This window comes from Apiospora marii (assembly GCF_038362585.1).
Source record: "Apiospora marii strain CBS 49790 chromosome Unknown utg000001l_segment0_segment0, whole genome shotgun sequence".
Lineage (NCBI taxonomy): Eukaryota > Fungi > Ascomycota > Sordariomycetes > Amphisphaeriales > Apiosporaceae > Apiospora > Apiospora marii.
This window is the reverse complement of record NW_027117372.1, coordinates 4030192-4049403: the sequence shown is the minus strand read 5'-3', so window position 1 is coordinate 4049403 and position 19212 is coordinate 4030192. Positions and strand designations below refer to the sequence as shown.

At 54.2% G+C, this 19212-nt stretch overlaps 7 protein-coding genes across 7 annotated transcripts; 6 read left to right on the top strand and 1 right to left on the bottom strand.

Moving 5' to 3' along the window:
* Window positions 1-383: 383 nt before the first annotated feature.
* Window positions 384-1161, top strand: PG985_001300 (uncharacterized protein; the record flags this gene model as incomplete). Its single annotated transcript, XM_066821069.1, has 2 exons — window positions 384-473; window positions 550-1161. 2 exons carry the CDS (start codon window positions 384-386, stop codon window positions 1159-1161), a joined length of 702 nt encoding a protein of 233 aa, XP_066691948.1.
* A 1043-nt stretch (window positions 1162-2204) lies between these two features.
* Window positions 2205-5273, top strand: PG985_001299 (ubiquitin interaction domain-containing protein; the record flags this gene model as incomplete). The annotated part of the gene is made up of 5 exons (XM_066821068.1): window positions 2205-2275; window positions 2335-2425; window positions 2487-4496; window positions 4563-4682; window positions 4731-5273. 5 exons carry the CDS (start codon window positions 2205-2207, stop codon window positions 5271-5273), a joined length of 2835 nt encoding a protein of 944 aa, XP_066691947.1.
* Window positions 5274-5927: 654 nt separating this feature from the next.
* On the top strand, window positions 5928-7535 carry PG985_001298 (uncharacterized protein; the record flags this gene model as incomplete). The annotated part of the gene is made up of 1 exon (XM_066821067.1): window positions 5928-7535. One exon carries the CDS (start codon window positions 5928-5930, stop codon window positions 7533-7535), a length of 1608 nt encoding a protein of 535 aa, XP_066691946.1.
* Window positions 7536-8261: 726 nt separating this feature from the next.
* PG985_001297 (uncharacterized protein) lies at window positions 8262-9662 on the top strand (the record flags this gene model as incomplete). The annotated part of the gene is made up of 1 exon (XM_066821066.1): window positions 8262-9662. One exon carries the CDS (start codon window positions 8262-8264, stop codon window positions 9660-9662), a length of 1401 nt encoding a protein of 466 aa, XP_066691945.1.
* A 958-nt stretch (window positions 9663-10620) lies between these two features.
* PG985_001296 (uncharacterized protein) lies at window positions 10621-12354 on the top strand (the record flags this gene model as incomplete). Its single annotated transcript, XM_066821065.1, has 1 exon — window positions 10621-12354. One exon carries the CDS (start codon window positions 10621-10623, stop codon window positions 12352-12354), a length of 1734 nt encoding a protein of 577 aa, XP_066691944.1.
* A 981-nt stretch (window positions 12355-13335) lies between these two features.
* On the bottom strand, window positions 13336-14762 carry PG985_001295 (uncharacterized protein; the record flags this gene model as incomplete). Its single annotated transcript, XM_066821064.1, has 3 exons — window positions 13336-13629; window positions 13703-14453; window positions 14683-14762. The coding sequence occupies 3 exons, from the start codon at window positions 14760-14762 to the stop codon at window positions 13336-13338; spliced, it is 1125 nt and encodes a 374-aa protein (XP_066691943.1).
* A 2093-nt stretch (window positions 14763-16855) lies between these two features.
* PG985_001294 (uncharacterized protein) lies at window positions 16856-18470 on the top strand (the record flags this gene model as incomplete). The annotated part of the gene is made up of 2 exons (XM_066821063.1): window positions 16856-18300; window positions 18359-18470. The coding sequence occupies 2 exons, from the start codon at window positions 16856-16858 to the stop codon at window positions 18468-18470; spliced, it is 1557 nt and encodes a 518-aa protein (XP_066691942.1).
* Between the last annotated feature and the right edge of the window lie 742 nt (window positions 18471-19212).

Below are 19212 nucleotides of genomic sequence, written 5' to 3'. Positions count from 1 at the left end.
AACCAGAGGATTTGATTTAACTTCTACCACCCAACGACCTCACTTGCGAGAAGGTGTGGTTCCTTTTCTCCATCATCTTTGGTTTCTATCTCCGGTGGCTTGTATCTGTCTTCTTTTGCATTCCTCGCCCACCTGGTTTTCTCACCACCCCCACACCCGCCGGGATCAGCACAAAGGAGATACCGCTTGCTTAGAGCCCTGGACGGTCGGTCAGTCGCACATTTAACCCCAAGCACGCGACGACTTTAAAACCTGGCTGCCCTCGGCAACTTGACTCAAATTGAGAACGCTCACTACGAACAACTCTTCACATCGACTCATCTCCGAACCACACCATTTCACCGCCCACACATACAGCATACGACCTTGCGACATCAACAAAGATGGCTCCAGGAGCAGGTCTCAACGGTGCCAAGACACGTCTCATGCAAGAACTAGGTGAACTTCAGAAGGAACCATGGGTGAATATTGACGTAAGTAACACCCATATGCATTGTCTTCTGTTTATCTTTTGGACGGTTGTGCTGACCTCTTGTTCTTTTTCTATAGCTTGTCAACGACAACCTGCTTCATTGGAAGCTCGGTCTCATGGTCATCAACTCGGATAGCGCCTTCAACGGTGGTTATTTCAGGGCGGAAATGCTTTTTGAAAACGAATACCCTTACAAGCCTCCGACATTTCGCTTCATGATCCCCATCTACCACCCGAACGTGTACCCTGATGGCAAGCTGTGCATATCGATTCTTCACAACCCAGGCGAGGATATCATGTCGGGTGAGGCCGCCAGCGAAAGATGGTCGCCACTGCAAGGTGTCGAGTCCGTCCTACGATCTGTCCTTCTGCTCCTGGACGATCCAGAGATTAACTCGCCTGCCAATGTGGACGCCGGTGTCATGTACCGAGACGACCGGGCTAGCTACAACAAGAAGGCAGGCGAGGTCGTACAAAGGTCCAAAGCAGACATCCCTGCTGGTTTCGTTATGCCGACCTCATTAGATGCAACACCTCCCCCCAAGTCGGTGGACGACGAAGCAGCATTCTGGGCTGAGAGCGACGAAGAGTTGGACTTTGGCGGCAGCGACACAGGCGACGAAGAGATGGGCGATTTCGACGAGGATGGAGAGGACGAAGACGGTGCCAGTGAGGACGAAGATTCTTAGAGGGCACGAAACACCGGGATGGCTTCACAGATACACGGACGAGTGGACCATGCCAAATCTCCTTGACCACGGACGGCGCAGGCGGGAGACATGACTACACATTTGCATAGCGTCGGTTCATCGGCGTTCCACCAACCATTTCCTATTCGACGAAGCCGGCAGATGGAATCTGCATTGGGCCTCATCGTTTGGATTGACGGCCTCTGCTGCGGGGGCATAATCGATTGCTTCTGCTTCTAGATCGGGCTCTTTATATAACGATAGAGGTAATTTGATATTTTGGGGTCTTAGGGCGTTCAAGGGTCTTTGGGGCGGTGTTAATGGGATACTTCATTGAGCGCGATAGATTGTGTATTAAATCCATTATCACATACGCAGACAATCTGGTCGCACATACGTCTGATGCAAACATCCTGATACTACAAATCCGATATTGCATATTAGCCCCTGATAGGGAACACCTCTATTCATGCCAAAATACCTGCCTCAAGTACCCGACCATACGAAGTTAAGTACTTAATGCATGATGCGCAAAGGTATGGATGGCTACAGGTCTGACGAAACCATAGCGCGGGGCAAGCAAGTTACATAATGGGCAATCCAGCGGCTATCCCCGCAGTCGCCAAACGCCAGACGCTCGGTACCTACCATTGTACAGTGCTTGCTACCCACCTAGCAGTGGCAGGCAGGGTAGAAGCAAGCTGGAAGAAGGTCGAATGCAAGGCTACGTGAGGAGCGAGCTATACTTGTACACACGACCAGGACCGGGGAGATACATTGATGCACATGTATTGATTTCTACCAGTCATTCATTCCGATCAGCATTCATATTCCTCGACGGCGTCATTTTTGCCGCAGCTCGCTCGCTGACTGAGGCAAGGCACAGATTGCACCTCAATAGAGCTTCCAAGTAGCAACTACCATCCGCCGTCGTTGCGCAAGACCCCGGCGCATCCATCTTGACCTCCCATGTCATCTCAGCCTGGGTGGCGCGCAATCTTCTATCACAGTACGACCAGCCCTCAAGCTGCTATCCGGCCAAGATGAGTATCGCGGACAGTGATGTCGAGACGGTCTGCTCTATTGCTGGGGTGCGCCGAGACGTGGCCACCAGGTGTCTTCAGGTTTGTCGATGCCCATTCTCTTGTGGTCCTGGATGGTACCGTTATATAGGACTGACAACGCCGTCACCCAGGCCAATAACAACAATGTCGAGCGAGCTATCAACGAGTTATTTGACGACCCGGAAACCGCCGCGAAGAAGGTACGCACAAAACAACATAGGAGATGCCGAGCCAGGTAACTGATACGCCCTCTTCATACAGTATAATAATGCGTGGGACGACACTGCCTTTTCCGCAGGGCGAGACGGCGACGACACACAGAACCCAGGCAACATACCTGCCTTCAACATACAAGGACCGGACGAGGTTTCCAACTACCAAAACAGCACAAATCCCACCCGTCCGCCTTCCAGGGCGGCGAACCGATCACCATTGGGTAGGCTAGTCGACTTGACTGCGTCCGAGGGAGCGGGTATAGCTGACTCTGCCTATGTTCCAGGTGCCCCGACTACCGCGGCTGACGAAGATGCCGACCTGCGGCGAGCTCTTGCCGAATCGGCTGCCCAGTCCGGCGTTCCTGCTCAAGAGGTAGGCGTGATGGACAACGACCCAAACGTGAAATACTTTGGCCCGGCAAACCGACCCGATTACCAGCAGGATCAGTGGGCTCTGGTGCCAACTAAGACAGACAGTAACTCTGCCACTGCCGACCCTCCCCCATCAGCCCGTCAGCGCATACAAGGTGCCCCCGCATTCTTGCGCTCACTCAACGATCATCGCCTAGGGGCCATCATCTCCATATATCACAGCATACCGCTAGCGAGAAATGTTTTACTGTCGTATGCTGCCGGCTCGGCAGTCAAAGACTATGGAAGCCATATGGATTGGTGGAAAGGGCAGCCTATCATGGGACCTGCACGGGACGGCGAAGAAGCAGATGCATCGCCAGATGGCGTATTTCCTAGTTTTGTCGACGAACTGCAACGCCTACTTGCTTTCCTTGACACCACCGACCGAAGCTATGGCAGCGCCGATGTGATCGCCAAGACATATGACATTGATCCCACTCATGGGGGTTGGGCGCCGCCTGATCTCGATCACAATTTCTTTGATGCCTTGAAGAAGGTGGGAGAGGGGATCCCCAACTGCCGATACGACCAGCTCGAAACCCTAGGCAAGGGGCAACCTATATTCCCAAAAGATAAGCTCGGCGAGAAAGCTGATGGGAGTTTCAATGAAGAGTCCGACGAGAAACCCGACGAAGATTTGAGCGACGACGAAGATACGGCTCGCTTCATATCACTGGATGTCGGTTCCAATGATATCAATTTCCAGTGGCAGGAAGTGGATACTCTCTACGATGCCCTGGATCGCCTTTTCTGGCATCATGCACTGGGACCGCAGCCTTGGGACCCTGAGGACAGTAAGACTGCTACTCTGGTGGAGCCCAGCGCTGTTCTCACGATCCGATTTAATGGGGAGGGTCTTCAAAGAACTTGCGACATTCCTGCTGTGCTTTATGTCGATCGCTACGTAGAAGAGCGGAAGAATCTAGCTATCGAGCTTCAGGTGCACATGAACCAGCTCAGACAGACTGGTCTGAAAGGGGCGGAAGACTGGAAAAAGAGCATATTAAAGTGCCATCATGGGGCAAACGATCAAGAAGCCCATGCCTGGCTGGATAAATCCCATGGGAGCCGGGATTGCTGGCAAAAGGTCATACAGACATGTGAAGACCTGATGCAAAGGCTGCGACAGGACGCGCAATGGCGTCAGGTTCGTGAGCGCGTGGGTCTAGGCAATGCGCCTACGATGAACGACCTCTTTGCACTCCAAAATACCTCAGTATGTTCCTTTACGGATGACGAAAGCCAAAAGTACGCCGCGCTCCAGGAGAAAGTACGACTAGCCACAGAGCAGCTCGCGTATATCGAAACTCAACTGTCGGAAATGGAGACGCGGCATAGACAGTGCCTGGAAGCATTGAACAACGCTTCCAAGGTTTTGACCTGCCGGGAAGAGGAAGCCGATGCCGAGTTCGAGTCTAAATACATCCACAAATCTGACCCCGAACGCTACCAGCCTCACTGTTGGAATCCGACGCACAAGTATCACCTTCGAGGCGTTGCCACTGCTCCGGGAATAGCATACTTGTGGGCAAAAGAGGACGGCGATCTCATGCAGTTTGAAGACCAACCGGACACAAAGCTACTTGGACAATGGTGGAAGGTCGGCTATGCCGCCAACGAACCGCATCCTATTACTGTTGAGGTAGGTTTTTCCTTGCAATTCGCTGACTGCACTAAGAAGTTCCTGAGTGCTAATTCGATGGTGTAGAAAACAACACTTGGCGATGTTTTGGTGGCCGCTGGGTCCGAATCGAAACATCCTATTCTCGTGTACGCTACCGCAGAAGCTTATGAAGAAGACCCTGTACCGTTGTCTCAGGCATTGCGGGTAAGTGATGCTGATCTCATACCCTTGCAGTCATTCTAACCAGTTTAGATGTTTGTCCAAGCCGACAACCGCTCGTTTCAGCAGGAACTCGGCGAGGAGCAAAGCCACGAATCTGCTCCAGCGCCAACTGTGCCCACTCGAGATGGGAACACCTGGGAGGGTATTGATTTCGCCTCATCCACCAAGAGGAAGCACAGCCGTAGCTCCTCTCTTGCTACGCTGGGCAGTACAGGCCATGGCTCTGACAGAGAGATGTTGCTGTATAACGACACATTTGATGATGACGACGGCAAAGGCCCAACCACGTCACACCAGGAATTCGCTAGTCCTGCTTCGCAGCCTAACAAGCTCGGTGGTCTAGTCGAGTCTCTGGCTACGTGCAGGACGACTGAGAACGTGCCCTTGAAGCTGAGCAGCGACGATCATCTTGTGGGGGCCGAGTCGAGAGGACCTGAGATGCAAGAGCGTCAAGGTAGGCCTATGTCGTTTCTGGCCCGCCCAGACAAGCCTGCCACGGATGTTATGAACATGGACATGGAGGTTGACGAGGAGCTTCTCAACACACCCAGCAATTCTGGCAAGCCTTCGTAGGGGCGCTATACAGGGCCAAGAGGAAAGCATTGTCATGTAACGAAACGACACGGGGTAACGATTCATCATGACTTATCTGCATATGCCATGGCTTCCCAAGGAGTATTAGCCCGTGGCTGGCGTTCATTTTCATTCTCCCACAACACAGCGTAAATGCAGCATAGACAGATACCCAAGCAATTTGAATGATGATTACGGCGTAAGTAGTGTCAGCAAAGGGTTGCCATTGGCATAGCGGCATAATATATCATTTGGCACAATTCCGAATGACGGTCCCTCGAGAAACTTGGTCTGTATGCTTGGCTTGCAGGCCCTGATACTTTGCAGTACTACCCCCCAAGGGTTAGTTTAACTCTGTTATCTTCAGAAAGATCCCTGGAAGGGGGTGTTCAACATTACCCTGCAACGTAGTAGAGCCTGCACGCGAGAAATACAGAGGACGAGTCAAGTAGTGCTTGTCCGACTGTGCATATCCTAGCCAGCCGGGTTCTTTGGCCGGAGTCTGCCGGCCAGTACCACTTTTGCGGAACCCCTGGAGCGCCGGTGTTCGGCATGCCAAAGCGCTTGGAGACCATTTAATATTTAAGATTCCTCTGCGTCCGGCAGTGGCATATCCTCAGGCCCCCGATGCGCATACTCTTTTGCTGCAACGCCATGGTGAACTTGATCTGCGTCGTCATCTCGACGAGTCTGCTGCTCGCAGAGTCTGTGCATGCCAGCTATGCATTTTACGTGGGTAAAGACCTCACCGCGGACGGTGTCGTCATGGTCGGCGGGACCGGCGAGGAGGTCTCGTCCCACTGGCTGCAAATCTTCCCGGCAGCCGACCACGCGCCCAACGCTACCATCACCGTCGGGGTGACTGAGGACGCCGTCAAGCCCGGCCACCTCATCCAGATTCCCCAGGCCAACCACACCTGGCGCTACGTCAGCATGGAGTACTCGGACTTCGAGGGGTTCCCGGCGCCGCTGACCAACGGCGGCGTCAACGAGAGGGGCGTCGCCGTCCGCGACGTCTGGGCCGACAACCGCGACGAGCTGTATGACATGACGCCCGTCCCGCAGACGGGGCTGCAGTACAGCGACCTCGCGCGCATCGTGTTGGAGCGCGCCTCGACGGCGCGCGAAGGGGTCGAAATCATTGGCCAACTCATAGACGAGTACGGCGAGGCTACCTACGGCGGCAACTCGCACCTGATCGCCGACAAGGACGAGGGATGGGTGGTCTGGGAGTTTGCCGGGGGCCAGAAGCTGTGGGCGGCGGAGCGGCTTGGTTCCGACGAGGTTCGCGTGCTATACCCGGGTTATATCGAGGACTTCCCCGTGGATTTCAAAGGAAGTAGGGATTACATGGGCTCCAACCACATCGTCGACTATGCGGTGGAGCGCGGGTGGTGGGATCCCAAGTCGGGGAAGCCGTTCAACATCTTCGAGACGTACGGCAAGCAGGGGGACAACTACACCGCCCGAGACGGCGGGTTCAAGTACATGTCGCAGGCGCAGCTGGAAGACGCCACGCGGGCCATGGCGCCCGTGGCGGAGAAGGACCTGATGGCGCGGGTGCGCGACCCGCGCATCTCGGACGACGAGGCTGGTTACGGGCAGGTCGTCAGCATATATCCTGACCTCGACCCGGACCTGATCCGCATTTGGAACGCCCCGACGGGCTCCGTCGCCGCCCCCTTCATCCCCACCTGGCTCGGCGTCGACGCCGTCCTGCCCGAGTACGGCCAACATCGGTACCTGACGACCGGCGCGTCCTCCAGCTTCCTGAACCCGGACTTTGAGCTGCAGGAGGCCTCGGCCTTCGCGGGCCGCCTCTTCAAGCGGGTCCTGTACTACATGTGCTCCGCGCCGACGGTGTTCCACCCGCTCGTCACGGATATGCTGGTGGCGTTCGAGAACCAGACGCTCACGGACCTGGGCGGCAGCAGCAACAAGAACGACGGCTGGGTCGAGGGCGGCGCCCGCGCGCTCCTCGAGAAGGGGCAGCGGGCGGCCGCGAAGCAGCTGCTGCAGTTCTACGCGCACACGCGGGCCCGGGACGCGCTGGGTCTGGGGAGGACGATGACGGACGCCCTCGACGCCTACATCAAGCTGAGCGGCGGCTGGAGGGGCCCGACCGGGACGCAGATCAACGACGCGGGCGAGGGGGCGGAGACGGTCAACTGCTTGGTGGGGTTCGATCCGGATCAGCCGGCGTGGAAGCAGCCTCCCTCACCTGCACGGAAAAGACTTATCTTCCAGGCTCCGGGTGCGTGATGATCACCTATAAGAACCTGAATTTTGGTGTGAACTTCCGAATATCCACACATTGTGATGGTTTATGGTTCACTCTTATAGTTCTCTATAATGGTAATACGCCGCAGATCTGGTGTTAGACATCTGGGAACAACATATATGTATACACGTTATAATAGATTAATGTCCTCTTTTGACCACTTATCGAATTGCAACATCTTTTCCCGGTATAAAAGGGGCTCGACTTTGGTATTTTCCAATCGATGGAGTAGTGATATTGACGTGTATCGTCCAGATATGTGATACTGGAAAATACTAGAACCAATGGATATGAACCGACTGAAGTGCTTGTCAAGTGACGCACGTGGATTGTTCCTTTGCACATCATAGTATAGGAGCCTGTGTAAGTGTCCTGATAATAGGTTTCGACGACTGTGGAGACATATTACACAATAAGCTGTCTGCCCTTCTCGTTAGCCAATCAGGATGGATTCAATGGGTTTTATGCCCAATAAATAGACTCTTATCCCCATTTGTGCGCCATCATCTGTGGTACCGCCGCCATCATGCTCATAACATATATATAGGTCGCAAGTCACCGAAATCCATCGTTGAGGCCAGAGAGAGGAGGGATATATATATGAGTCCGGACAGCTACTGACCGGAACGTGAAGGCGAAGTGAATACTGTTACCGGCTCCAACAGGTTGAGGGGAAAAATAAGAAGGAAAAAAAAGCCAAAGTCGTAATGGCCGCTGCGGGCAGCGAAACCTCTTCAGGGGCCGCTCCTCTTACCGAAGCGGACTTGATCTTTTCTCCGCAAGCAAACCACAACTTCTCCCGGATCCTGGGAGACCTGAAGAAGTCCAACCTTTCCATCACCAACCGACTTCGATCAATCCAAGAGGATGCCCACTTTGTCTCTGAGGCGGCAGAGGCTCTTGGCAGACCGCTAATCGCCAACGAGAGGTGTGGCAGCTGGTACATTTCGCCCGACGACAAGGCGGGATCGGCATACTTCAAGAGCACCGATGGGCACATGGGCCAATGGAGCTTCAGCACGAGACGCCTGAATCTACACTTGCTGTCCGTCATCGGGAAAAATGACGGGTGTATTATTGTCGATTCGACAAGGCGGGGGAAACGCATGCCAGATGCGCTCAGCAAGACGATACCTACGTGGTGTTGCGTACTCAACCGCGCCCTCTTCCCCGACGCAGACGGAGATCAACATGACCTTTTCACGCCCCCGCACGTCGTTTCGGAGTCGGAACACGCTCAGATGCAGGCAAAGATACCAGACTTTGTGGAAGCGCTAGGAAGTCTGCATGTCGACGTGGCGTCTCTGAGGAAGCAGGTCACGAAGCCTTTGCGCCCATTCTGGCTCACGCGCGAGTCGCAAATAGAGACGATGACCGAAATATTTGAAGATTTCCATCCCGTCATATGCCTTACAAGCTCACGGCGCGTCCAAGGCGGTGAAATGAGCGAAGGTGGCTACATCCAGGGAGCCGGCGATGATACGGAGAACTGGGCCCTGGGGCTGACGCCCACCGTATTCTGGCAGCATGAGAAGACATTGCTCGCTACTGCTGAGCCAGATCTACCAGAATTGGTGAAGTCGTTGGTGGCGGCGCATGCAGCAACTTGCGGAGGCCCAACCCCCAAGCAACTGACGGACAACTTATATGTGGGTGCTCTCGCAGTAGAACCCCCCAATCCAACGGCGACATGCACGATCACGATCGTGCCTCAGACTACAGAGCCCAGCGAGTGGGTGAAGAACTCGACCTGCATGGAGGTGGGCTTGGGCAAGCAAAACAAGCTAGCGAGTCGCAATCTGCGGACAGCTCTGCCCCAGATCTGCGATTTTGTGGCCCGATGGCTCGCCGCTTCATCATCCACAACGTCAACAACGGCCGACGTTTTGATACGGTGTGAGACCGGAAAGGATGTTTCGGTCGGCATTGCGCTTACTTTGCTCTGCCGAGTCCTGGACGACGACGGCACGTACAACCCGAAAGGCACCGAGGACGCCATCAACAAATCCGTCATCAAGGTCAAGCTCGGTCGCGTGATGACCAGATTTCCCGAGGCCACCCCGAGCCGGGCGACACTCCAGAGCGTGAACAGCTTTCTGATGGGATAGAGCGGATTATATAATGCAATCGTATATGTCTACCAATATGTGCTAAATGTCGATTTGCAGCTCGAATCCCGAGTTGACTTGAGGCTCAAAATTGTGAAGAAGCAGCCAAGAACCGCCGCAGTCCCACAAGCCGACGTCATTCCGCATTTGTTTATCGGTTGCAGGCATTCCATTTCGACTTTATTGACTTGCGACTGCGGAGACGTGGGGCGGCAATGGCACAAGCACAGTTGGGGGTGGTTTTTGGCTAGCCTGTTGCTTGTCATGCCTGTCCCATGGAGCCACCCCCGTCAGCTCCGATCAGCAGCCAGACGGGCCAATCTGAGTCGAGCTTGGCTGATTTTGGCCCTTCGCAGTGAGCGATTTTTACTAACTAATGAGCCCATTGCTACAGTGATTAACGCAACCTAGCATGCATGCAGCTTACGGTGGGCAGCATCTTCCCGCTGCTGCCGGCATTCTCGCGCAGGGCGAGTAAGTGCGAGGAATCGATGATCGCAGTGCAGTGTGCTCGGTGCTTATTTCTTAGGTTAGTCCTCAGAGCTCCGCGCCAGCATAAAGTGCGTGCCCGTGGTTGCTCCCATCCCCAGCACCGACCGACCTAACCTTGACATCCTTCTGGATTTCACCTTCGTGCATCCGTGCCGATTGCCATATCGTCTGCATATTGAATGCTTCATTGACATTTGATATATCGCCGTTCCGCCTGCCACTCCTCCGTGTCCAGAGGTCCGTTGTGGTAGTTTAATCGCTTCCAGTGGCTTGGTCCCCATTGCATCACACTGCCAACGGTAATAATACACTACATACTTACTTGTTAGTGTCGCACGCAAAAGTTCGGTGTTGGTGTCTCAGCCGAAGCTTCCGCCCGCCTTTAAAGATACCAAACAGTATACCCAGGCAAACAAATAAATCAAGAAGGCTCTCATGAGCGACTACCGGTCAATCTAATTCCACCATGCCCGTTCTCGATGTGCGCGACATCATGTCGTGGCCGGCCGGCGACAACGCGACCGACACAGTCTTTGGGAATGTCCATTTCAACCTCACGCTTCTCCAGCACTGGAACTACACCCTCTACAGCAACAACACCCTCTCCAACGGCACCAAGTGCATCTTGACCTTCGGCAAATACCCTCCCACCCTGCTCTATCCCAACGGTACTTTCATCAACTCGACATCATGCTACTCGGCCATTGACCCCGTCGGCATCCGCGGCGGCCTCGGCATCGCCTTCGCCGTCATGTACGCCGTCTCGCTCGTCTTTATCTGCATCTGCCTGACCAAGCACGGCAAACGATATCTCCCGGCCGAAAAGAGGTTCTATCCGTTGGGCAGGAGGTGGCAGTGGTACTGGGGTCTGTTCATATGCGGCGCCGCCGTCATCGGCCTATTCACTGGGGTCGACGTCGACCGGTTCTACCTCCCCGAGATCCCCATCGTCCTCAACAACTTTTTCTGGTATCTGATGCAGCTCGGGGCTATGGCTTTGGTGTGGGAGGCGGTACGGCACTGGGGAAGCTGGATGGAAAGACAGTTCATCGACCCGAATCCATTTGTTTTGCAGCAGACGGATAAGAGAGGCATGTTCGAGTTCTGGCTGCCGCTGTTCTTCTACTTCTGGCTCTGGATCAACTTCTTCTTGGTCATTCCTCGTAACTGGGGAAACATTGAGAAGCAGCGGGATCCTGACCAGACTCGACTGATCGCGGCGCCCTCGGCGACAGACATCCGCTTCAAGATCGCGACCTTCTGCCTTCTCATCTGCTGGCTGACTATCGGAACCTCGCTGTGGCACTCGATTCGCCACTACGAGCCTCGGAACCGTGGTCTCTTCAACCGCGCCATTGGCTTCCTAGGCTACATGCCCTTCCGCTTCGTCCTGCTGTTGCCGCTCTCCCTAGCCGTGGTCGCCTACCAGGGTCTCTGCGCCTGGGAGTTCTGGCTTTCCCCGCAAAAGGTCGATACCAACATCGTCGCCATGTACGTCGGCGGCTATGTGCCCACGCTCTTGATTATCTGGGTTCAGGTTATCTCGGGCTTTATGCGCCCCAACGAGGACAAGAACCTCATCCAGCAGCGCCGCCAGCGCGGCGACGCCATCGACCGCGACTTGGGTATTGTCAAGAAGCCCGCGTGGTGGCGCCGCGTCAACGGCGACATGCCTGTCGAGGGTATGCGTGACCGTCTCATGCGCAACGTGCGCGAGGTTGGCGGCGGCGCGGCTACCGCCCGCAACGTGGAGCTGGCCGCCGAGACGCGTGCTCGCGAGAGTGACCAGGCGCAGGCCGCGGCCGAAAGGGAAAGAGCAGCAGGGGCCGCGCCCATCGAGATGAACGAGATCCGCCGGGCCAACTCGATCGCGAGCAGTATGCGGACTTCGACGGCCCCGCCGCCCTACGAACCACCGTACAGTGGCAAGAGCGCCAACCGGAGGTCTGAGAGGGCCGTGCAGGCAGCTGCGGGCCTGCTGTTCCCCAACGCCGCGCCGCCGCCGCCTCGTTTCCCACCAGCGGGAGATGATAATGCAGGAGCGGCGGGTCGTGGGCGGCCGACTGGTGCCGCTGGAGGTGGTGCCGGAGGACTCGAGGCGCCTCGACCAGGTACCAGCGAACGAAGCAATAGCACGGCTTCGGGTACCTCACTTAATAATGCTCCGCCTCAGCAAATAAAGAGCATGTTGGACGTGTAAGCCCCGGCATTTAGGCGTGTATACCCCGCTTCAACACATCTCTCTCGGTCATGTTGAGAAGAAAAGGGGGTCCTCCCTTGGGGATTCGGCAAGGTATGATCGAGAGGACAAGAAAGAGAACCGGCCACCGATCACAAAGGCTTACAAGCTTTGTGTATATGGGTGGATGTATTTGCGACTCAGCAACTGTTTACGACTTAATGATTTACATTGGATTGATTACATACTTGAATACTGACGACACTCATTCTGTGTTCATCGACTGTATGGTGGGAGTCATTCGGCATCCGGATCATCGTGGTCGGGTTGAATGAAGGGGCGGTACGATACGGAGAGCACCATAGCAGTCGAGACTTAGTAGTAGATAGTGCATACTGCACATATTGATAATAGTAAAACTGATTCTATAAGCTAGATATATCAGCGTGCAACCCCATGACGGTCACCATCCGCCCATCTACATCACGCGTATCAGATTGTATCACCACGTAGAGAAGCACCGCGAATATTCAGAGTTTAACTGCATTCATTATGAGGCCACGATCCTTGCGGCCTTAGTTTATACAGTATTTATGCAAACAGAACGCACGCCATTGCTACAGATCATGTCTGTTCGTCGCTCTCCTGAGCATCAGCTAGGGCGGACAAGACACTGCCCTCCAACCGTTCGCGCCTGATCATCCTCAGCCCATCGTAGCCTGCCTTGCTTCGATACAAAAACGGAGCAAGCTCGACACGATTGGGCCTCTTACTTCTGCTTCAGGTCCGGAGGGAGCTCCTTCCGCTTCTTTTTCTCATGTATTCGTTTCGTCGTGTAGAAATAGGAAAATGTATAATGGCAAAACGCCAAAATCAAACAGTGGTTGCTTGTCCATCCAACGCCATTCCCTCTTCGGGGATCCCTTCCGCAAATGTAAAAACGCCAGAAAAGCCAACAGAGTAACTAGGTATAACACCGTACAAACGGGCACAACAGAAAAATTATAGAATCTCCTTCAGCTGAGCCTTTTGTTCGGTAGTTAAGCTCGTGGGGAATTTGACGTTGTACTTGATGATGAAGTTGCCCCGCTCACCGGGCTTCTTGGAGATGGGCATGCCCTGGTTGGGGTACGTGTCGGAACTGCCGGGCTGTGTAGGTCCAGATTTCTCTACGGTAATCTGTCGGCCATCGATCGTCGTTACCAGGCGTTTCCAGCCAGTCAAGGCTTCCTTAAGGCTAAGGTCAACGGTGTGAGTCAAGTCGTCGCCGTCACGAGTATAGAGGACGTGGGGTTTCTAGATATGGTGTTAGTGATCATTCTCCGAAAATAGATGCAAGGCACATTGGGTAGTAGTTAGGTTTGCTTACCTCTTCCACAATAAAGTGAAGATCCTGCTTGCCGCCCTCCTCTTGATCGCCAACGCCCTTGAACTTGATCTTGCTTCCCTTCTTCAGACCGGGCTTGATAGGTACCTCAAGGACTTGGTCACTAGTGGTCCGCTTACCACTGTCGTCAAATGTCTTGCGCTTGATCTTCATCTTCTTGGTTACACCATTGTAGAGCTCCTCCAGTGTCAGGGGCAGTGCGCGCTCCACTGTAGTGACCTCGGGTGTAGCCTCACGGCCGCCATTTCGGAATCCATCCTGGGGAAAGCCGCCGCGCATGCGACTCGACCGGCCACCACCTCCTCGTGGCATGCCGCCAAGGATATCAGCAAAGTCGTCATCGTCGTAACCGCCGCCTCCACCGCCAGCACTGCGCATGAATTCGGCAAAGATGTTGTTCGGGTTGCTGAAGTTGAAGCCGCCACCGCCCCCGCCTCCGTTGGTGCTGAAATGGTAAGTCCTGGCGCCACCACCGCCTCCACCGGGCATGCCGCCGAAGTTGAAGCCCTCAAACCCGCCGGGCATGCCGCCGCCTGCGCTGGCGAAGGGGTTCTCCCCGGGCGGAGGTGCGGATCCACCACCGCGCAATAGAAACTCGAGGCCGTACTGGTCGTAGACTTTGCGCTTCTCGGGGTCGGACAGGATCTCATAGGCTTGGGAGCATTCTTTGAACTTCTCGCCAGCGGCCGGGTTGTCCTTGTTCTTGTCGGGATGCCATTTCAACGCGGCTTTTCTGTTGAGCAAAATTTATTAGTACTTGGTTGAAGTAGCTGCTTGGGTCAAGCCAGTTTGGTACTCGAACATATAGCCTGTTGCTGTTGTAGGGCAACTCGACGGCCGGCCCTTGCACGCTGGAGCGGGAGGCACGCAAGAAGGCATCCGTCTTGGCCTGTCCAAGGTGGGGAACGGCTAGATGCAGAGGCGCGGGGTGAACAATGGAATGGTGAAATAAATGAACCTACCGATATCCCTTCTTGATCTCGTCTTGTGTGGCGTCGGGTTTGACGCTCAGCTGGTCGTAGAGTTTTGTCTCTTTCACCATGGTGTCGGTGTGAGTGGGTGACGTGAGGGTGTACTAAGCAATGGATGGATGTGTGTGGTTGCGTATGGGTACAGTATAGATATATGAGGTTTGTTGCGAGTCGTGTGGTTGCAATGTGAAGTGCAAGATGGGAGCTTCTGCAACGAACGAGTGGGAAAATACAAGAAGGCAACTGCAGAACGGAAGCTTCTTTCTGTAAGTCGGTACTGCTTGGTCGCAAAAGATAAAAGAGAATCAAAGTGGCAGAATCCAATGAGGCAGTTCGGGGATCTTCAATGGGAATAAGGTGTTGAGTTGACCCAATGACCCGAAGCTTGGCCAGTGCTAGGCCCCCCCGGTGTCTCCAGTTAAGGGTGGGATAGAAGGTTCTGGTCAGGCGTTGCTTCAATTCGCCAGCAGTGACGCCCAATGTGGTCCCGCGACGGGCTTTCGTCGTACGCAGCAGCAGAAGTGGAAGAGCCAACTCGATGGATCTGGATACGAATCGATCCCAATCAATGCAGGTGGGAAAAAACCGATCTGGGTTCTGTTTTCGAGTGGCTTCTCGAAATGTATTCGCGGTTCTCTCAACTCTGGCTGGATGCAGCAGACAGACATCAATTCAAAAGCGCGGAATGACGCTGATTGCGGGGTGATGGCTTATGACTTATATCCCCGCCATTCCAGTTCATCAATCTGTCTACCTATCTTATCGCTCTTCCTTGTCACGCCGTTCGCAGTTCCTAACCTACATGTGTGTAGGTGATATCATTGTCAGTGCCAAAGTTTTCGCTCCAGGGAGCATCAAAAGCCTTTCATGTAAGATGAATCCGTCCAATAAGGCTGGAATCAAATATTTGACCAGATACGCATCCCCGACAAGTCGCCCTCCTTTGTGCACTCCGGGGTCATGGAAGCTTCTAGAAGTTTCCAGCACATCGGCTTGTTTGGCAAGTCGATATTGATATGCTGATCGTATGACACAAGTCGACAGCACGCCTGATACCCCAAATCCAACGTGATTTCAGAAAATGCGACTGTTCCGGAGGCCTTAACTGGTTCTCAAGGTTGAACTTACGGGCGCCTAGCACCCTACACGTCAATTTGTGTGTTCTTTCTTTTCCTTTGATATAAGTCACATCTACTGCAGCAGATATGCTTGATGGTAAATCCTGATAACTCTCTGTAACAAACTCTCATTTTGTCATGCTGAATTCCAATGGGGTTTTATACATGTAAGTAAGGATATGTCGTATCTCGGAAATGATGATCAAGGAGGCCTGAATAGATTCTTGCTTGTAGATCATACTGGTGGTGAAGGCAAAGGATGAGTCTAATTGAAGGAGGCAGTGTCGAATATACTACAGGCTGGTTGGGTGGTATCCCCTGATAAATGGTTGAGCAGCTGCCCTTCGTTAATCGGGTCAGGTAAGGGCTAAAAGCAAGGGCGATAACTATAGCGCCACTGCTGAACGAACCTCAATTCGGCTCGTTTACTATCCACCATCATTACCACGCGCCTCACGAGAATTGCAGCAACTCTACCCAACTTACTCCGTAGAGGCGCCATACTTGGTAAGGCTGACTAGGAAAGTACAGAGTCTAAGAGTAGGCTGTGACAGTTGTCAGCTGCCCCATATAAACCTCACTGGCGTCCAAGATCGTCTCATCCGCAATTTCCACATTGGGCGGATGCCAAGTCCATGCCACTCCGGCGCATACTATCCCGGCCTCACGGTCAAGCAACCAGCAATCTGGCCTGTGCCCTCGAACGGTCCGCAGGGAGCAGTCTCGGTGGTACATGTGTAACTATTTGCTAATCGTTTATACGAGCTCGATATCGCCCGGAAAAAAGGAGACAGAAGGGATGGATAGTACCAAGAATGTTGGTTGTTGGTTTGCCATGGTCATATGTTTGTTTCATGTCCCATTTTATTCTTCCGGAATTAGCACAATTGATAGTTGCTCCGTACGCTACCCAGCCCGTGGCTCCTTTTCTTTGGTTTTCGCGCGATTGACAATGTGAAAAAGAAAAAGTTGATGCGCATTCACCGAAGGAACAAGAACTTCGCGTCGTGCCTTTTGTCGTTCTTTCCCCCAGCTCCAGTATCGCCATGTCGATGCGCGGGGCCCTTCGAGCAGTGGCAGCCGCGCTGCTGCTCGGCCTCTCTTTAGGCGAGTGCCCTAACTACAGCTCTCACTCCCAGCAGCATCACGAGCCCCTATCGACCGGCGCCTATGGCCTCTCCTACCAGCGACCCGATCCCGCCTGCCGGACCTTCAACTCCTCCGGCGTCGAAGAAATCATCGTGCGCCTGAAGGACAAGATCTACGACCCGGACCTGTCCCGTCTATTCGAGAACACCTTCCCGAACACGTTAGATACGGCCATCCGGTGGCGCGGAAAGGCGGCCAACAACACGGCAGAGGAGCTGTGCTTCGTGATCACGGGCGACATCGACGCCATGTGGATCAGGGACAGCGCGGATCAGATCGCGCCCTACAAGTCGGCCATGCATAATACCACCGACGACATTGCTTCCGTCTTCCGCGGCGTCCTCAACATGCAGGCGCGCTACCTCGTCATTTCGCCGTACTGCAACGCCTTCCATCCTCCGCCCGAGAGCGGCATGCAGGTGCAAATCAACACGCACCCGTACACGGTGACTCCGCCGTACGACAAGAAGATTGTGTTTACCTGCAACTTCGAGCTGGACGACTTCGCGGCGTTCCTGCAGCTCGGCCACGACTACTACAAGGCGACGGGCGATGTGGACTTCTTTGGCAAGTTCCAGTGGATATATGCGATCCAATCCATAATGTCGGCCTCCAATGCGTTGAAACAGCCCACTTATGGCCCAGACGGCGTGTGGGTCAAGCCCGAGTATACCTTCCAAAGCCAGACCAACACCGGAGCGGGGACCCTGGGCAATCACGGAATCGGCAACCCGGTCAATTACACGGGCCTGCTGCGCTCGCCCTTTCGGCCGAGCGACGACTCCGCCACCTACGACTTCAGCGTCCCGGCCAACATGATGATGGCCGTGTACCTCGAGTCCAACGCGGACATCATGGAGCAGCTGCCAAACGCGCCCCAGGGCTTGGCCCAGGAGATGCGCGACATGGCCGCGGAGATCCGCGAGGCCATCAAGACGTGGGGCACCGTCAAGGCCCCCAACGGCAAGAAGGTCTTCGCGTACGAGGTCGACGGCTACGGCGGGCAGAACCTGATGGACGACGCCAACGTCCCCTCGCTCCTCTCGGCGCCGTTCCTGGGGTTCCTGGACAAGAAGGACGAGATATACCAAAACACGCGGAGCCTCATCCTGAGCCGGTCGAACCCGTTCTGGTGCCAGGGGCCCGTCATCAGCGGCATCGGCAGTCCGCATGTCCAGCCGGGGGCCACATGGCCCATGGCCGTCATCATGAGGATCATGACGACGGACGACGATATCGAGATCAGGACGAACATGAAAATGATTCTGTCGAGCACCGACGGGTTGGGGCTGATACACGAGAGCATCAACGCCGGGGACGCCAGGAGGTGGACGAGGCAATGGTAGGCAATATCAGGCCCTGCACCTAGAAATAAAACATGCTAACCATGGGCGAATTAGGTTTACTTGGGCGAATGGCCTCTTTGGGCAGATGATCTTGGATATTGAAGCTCGGAAACCTCACCTCCTGCAAGAGAGTTACCAACCGTTCAGGTATATGGCTGCCTTCTGAAGCCGTAAATAAAGGGATGGCAAGGTGCGACTGATAAAGTTCTTGGAGACACGACCATACAGAAATGCAAATTATCGATACCCATATCCTTCCTTCACTGGGGATCCGTTGAGGATTCCGACCCATACCTTAGGCAAATACCAACATTGCTGAAAAAGTGGGCGGCGCAGGACTGGAAATAAAGCGGTTATGCGAACCAAATAGCGAAATGCATCATCCACCATTCACTACGCGACATCAGGCAGAGCCTCCACGCTAGGAGGTTCCTCCATCTGAAAGGAAACGGAGGTACTGTATCTGGCAGCTGCGTCTGGGGAAAGCCGGCATATTTGCATGAAGAGACTAGAAGTATACCAAGCGACGGTTGGCTTAGCGTGCGTAGTTCTAGCCCAGGAGGATTCTGCATCGATGACCAAAACAGGGCGCTCGTTTGTTGCGATGAAGGAGCAATCCTATCTCTTATTTTCGATTCAAGGCGGCGCATAAACCTGCATTGGTTATTGGACCACCATATTGGCTTGGGGTAACTCGCATGGCCGTGATCCGAATATATCCGCAAAGGCAGAGCTATTATTCAGGAAGTCTGGACATGACTAAGCTGGGACTTTTTTTTAGCTATTAGGTTTCACCATCAGATGCAGTGCAGGCGGTGGGCGATTCAGGGGCGGTATAGGGATCATGTCATCGCCAATCGACCTTCGCGCAATCTATTAGTCATGGCTTCGTATCAGTGGTAAAAATA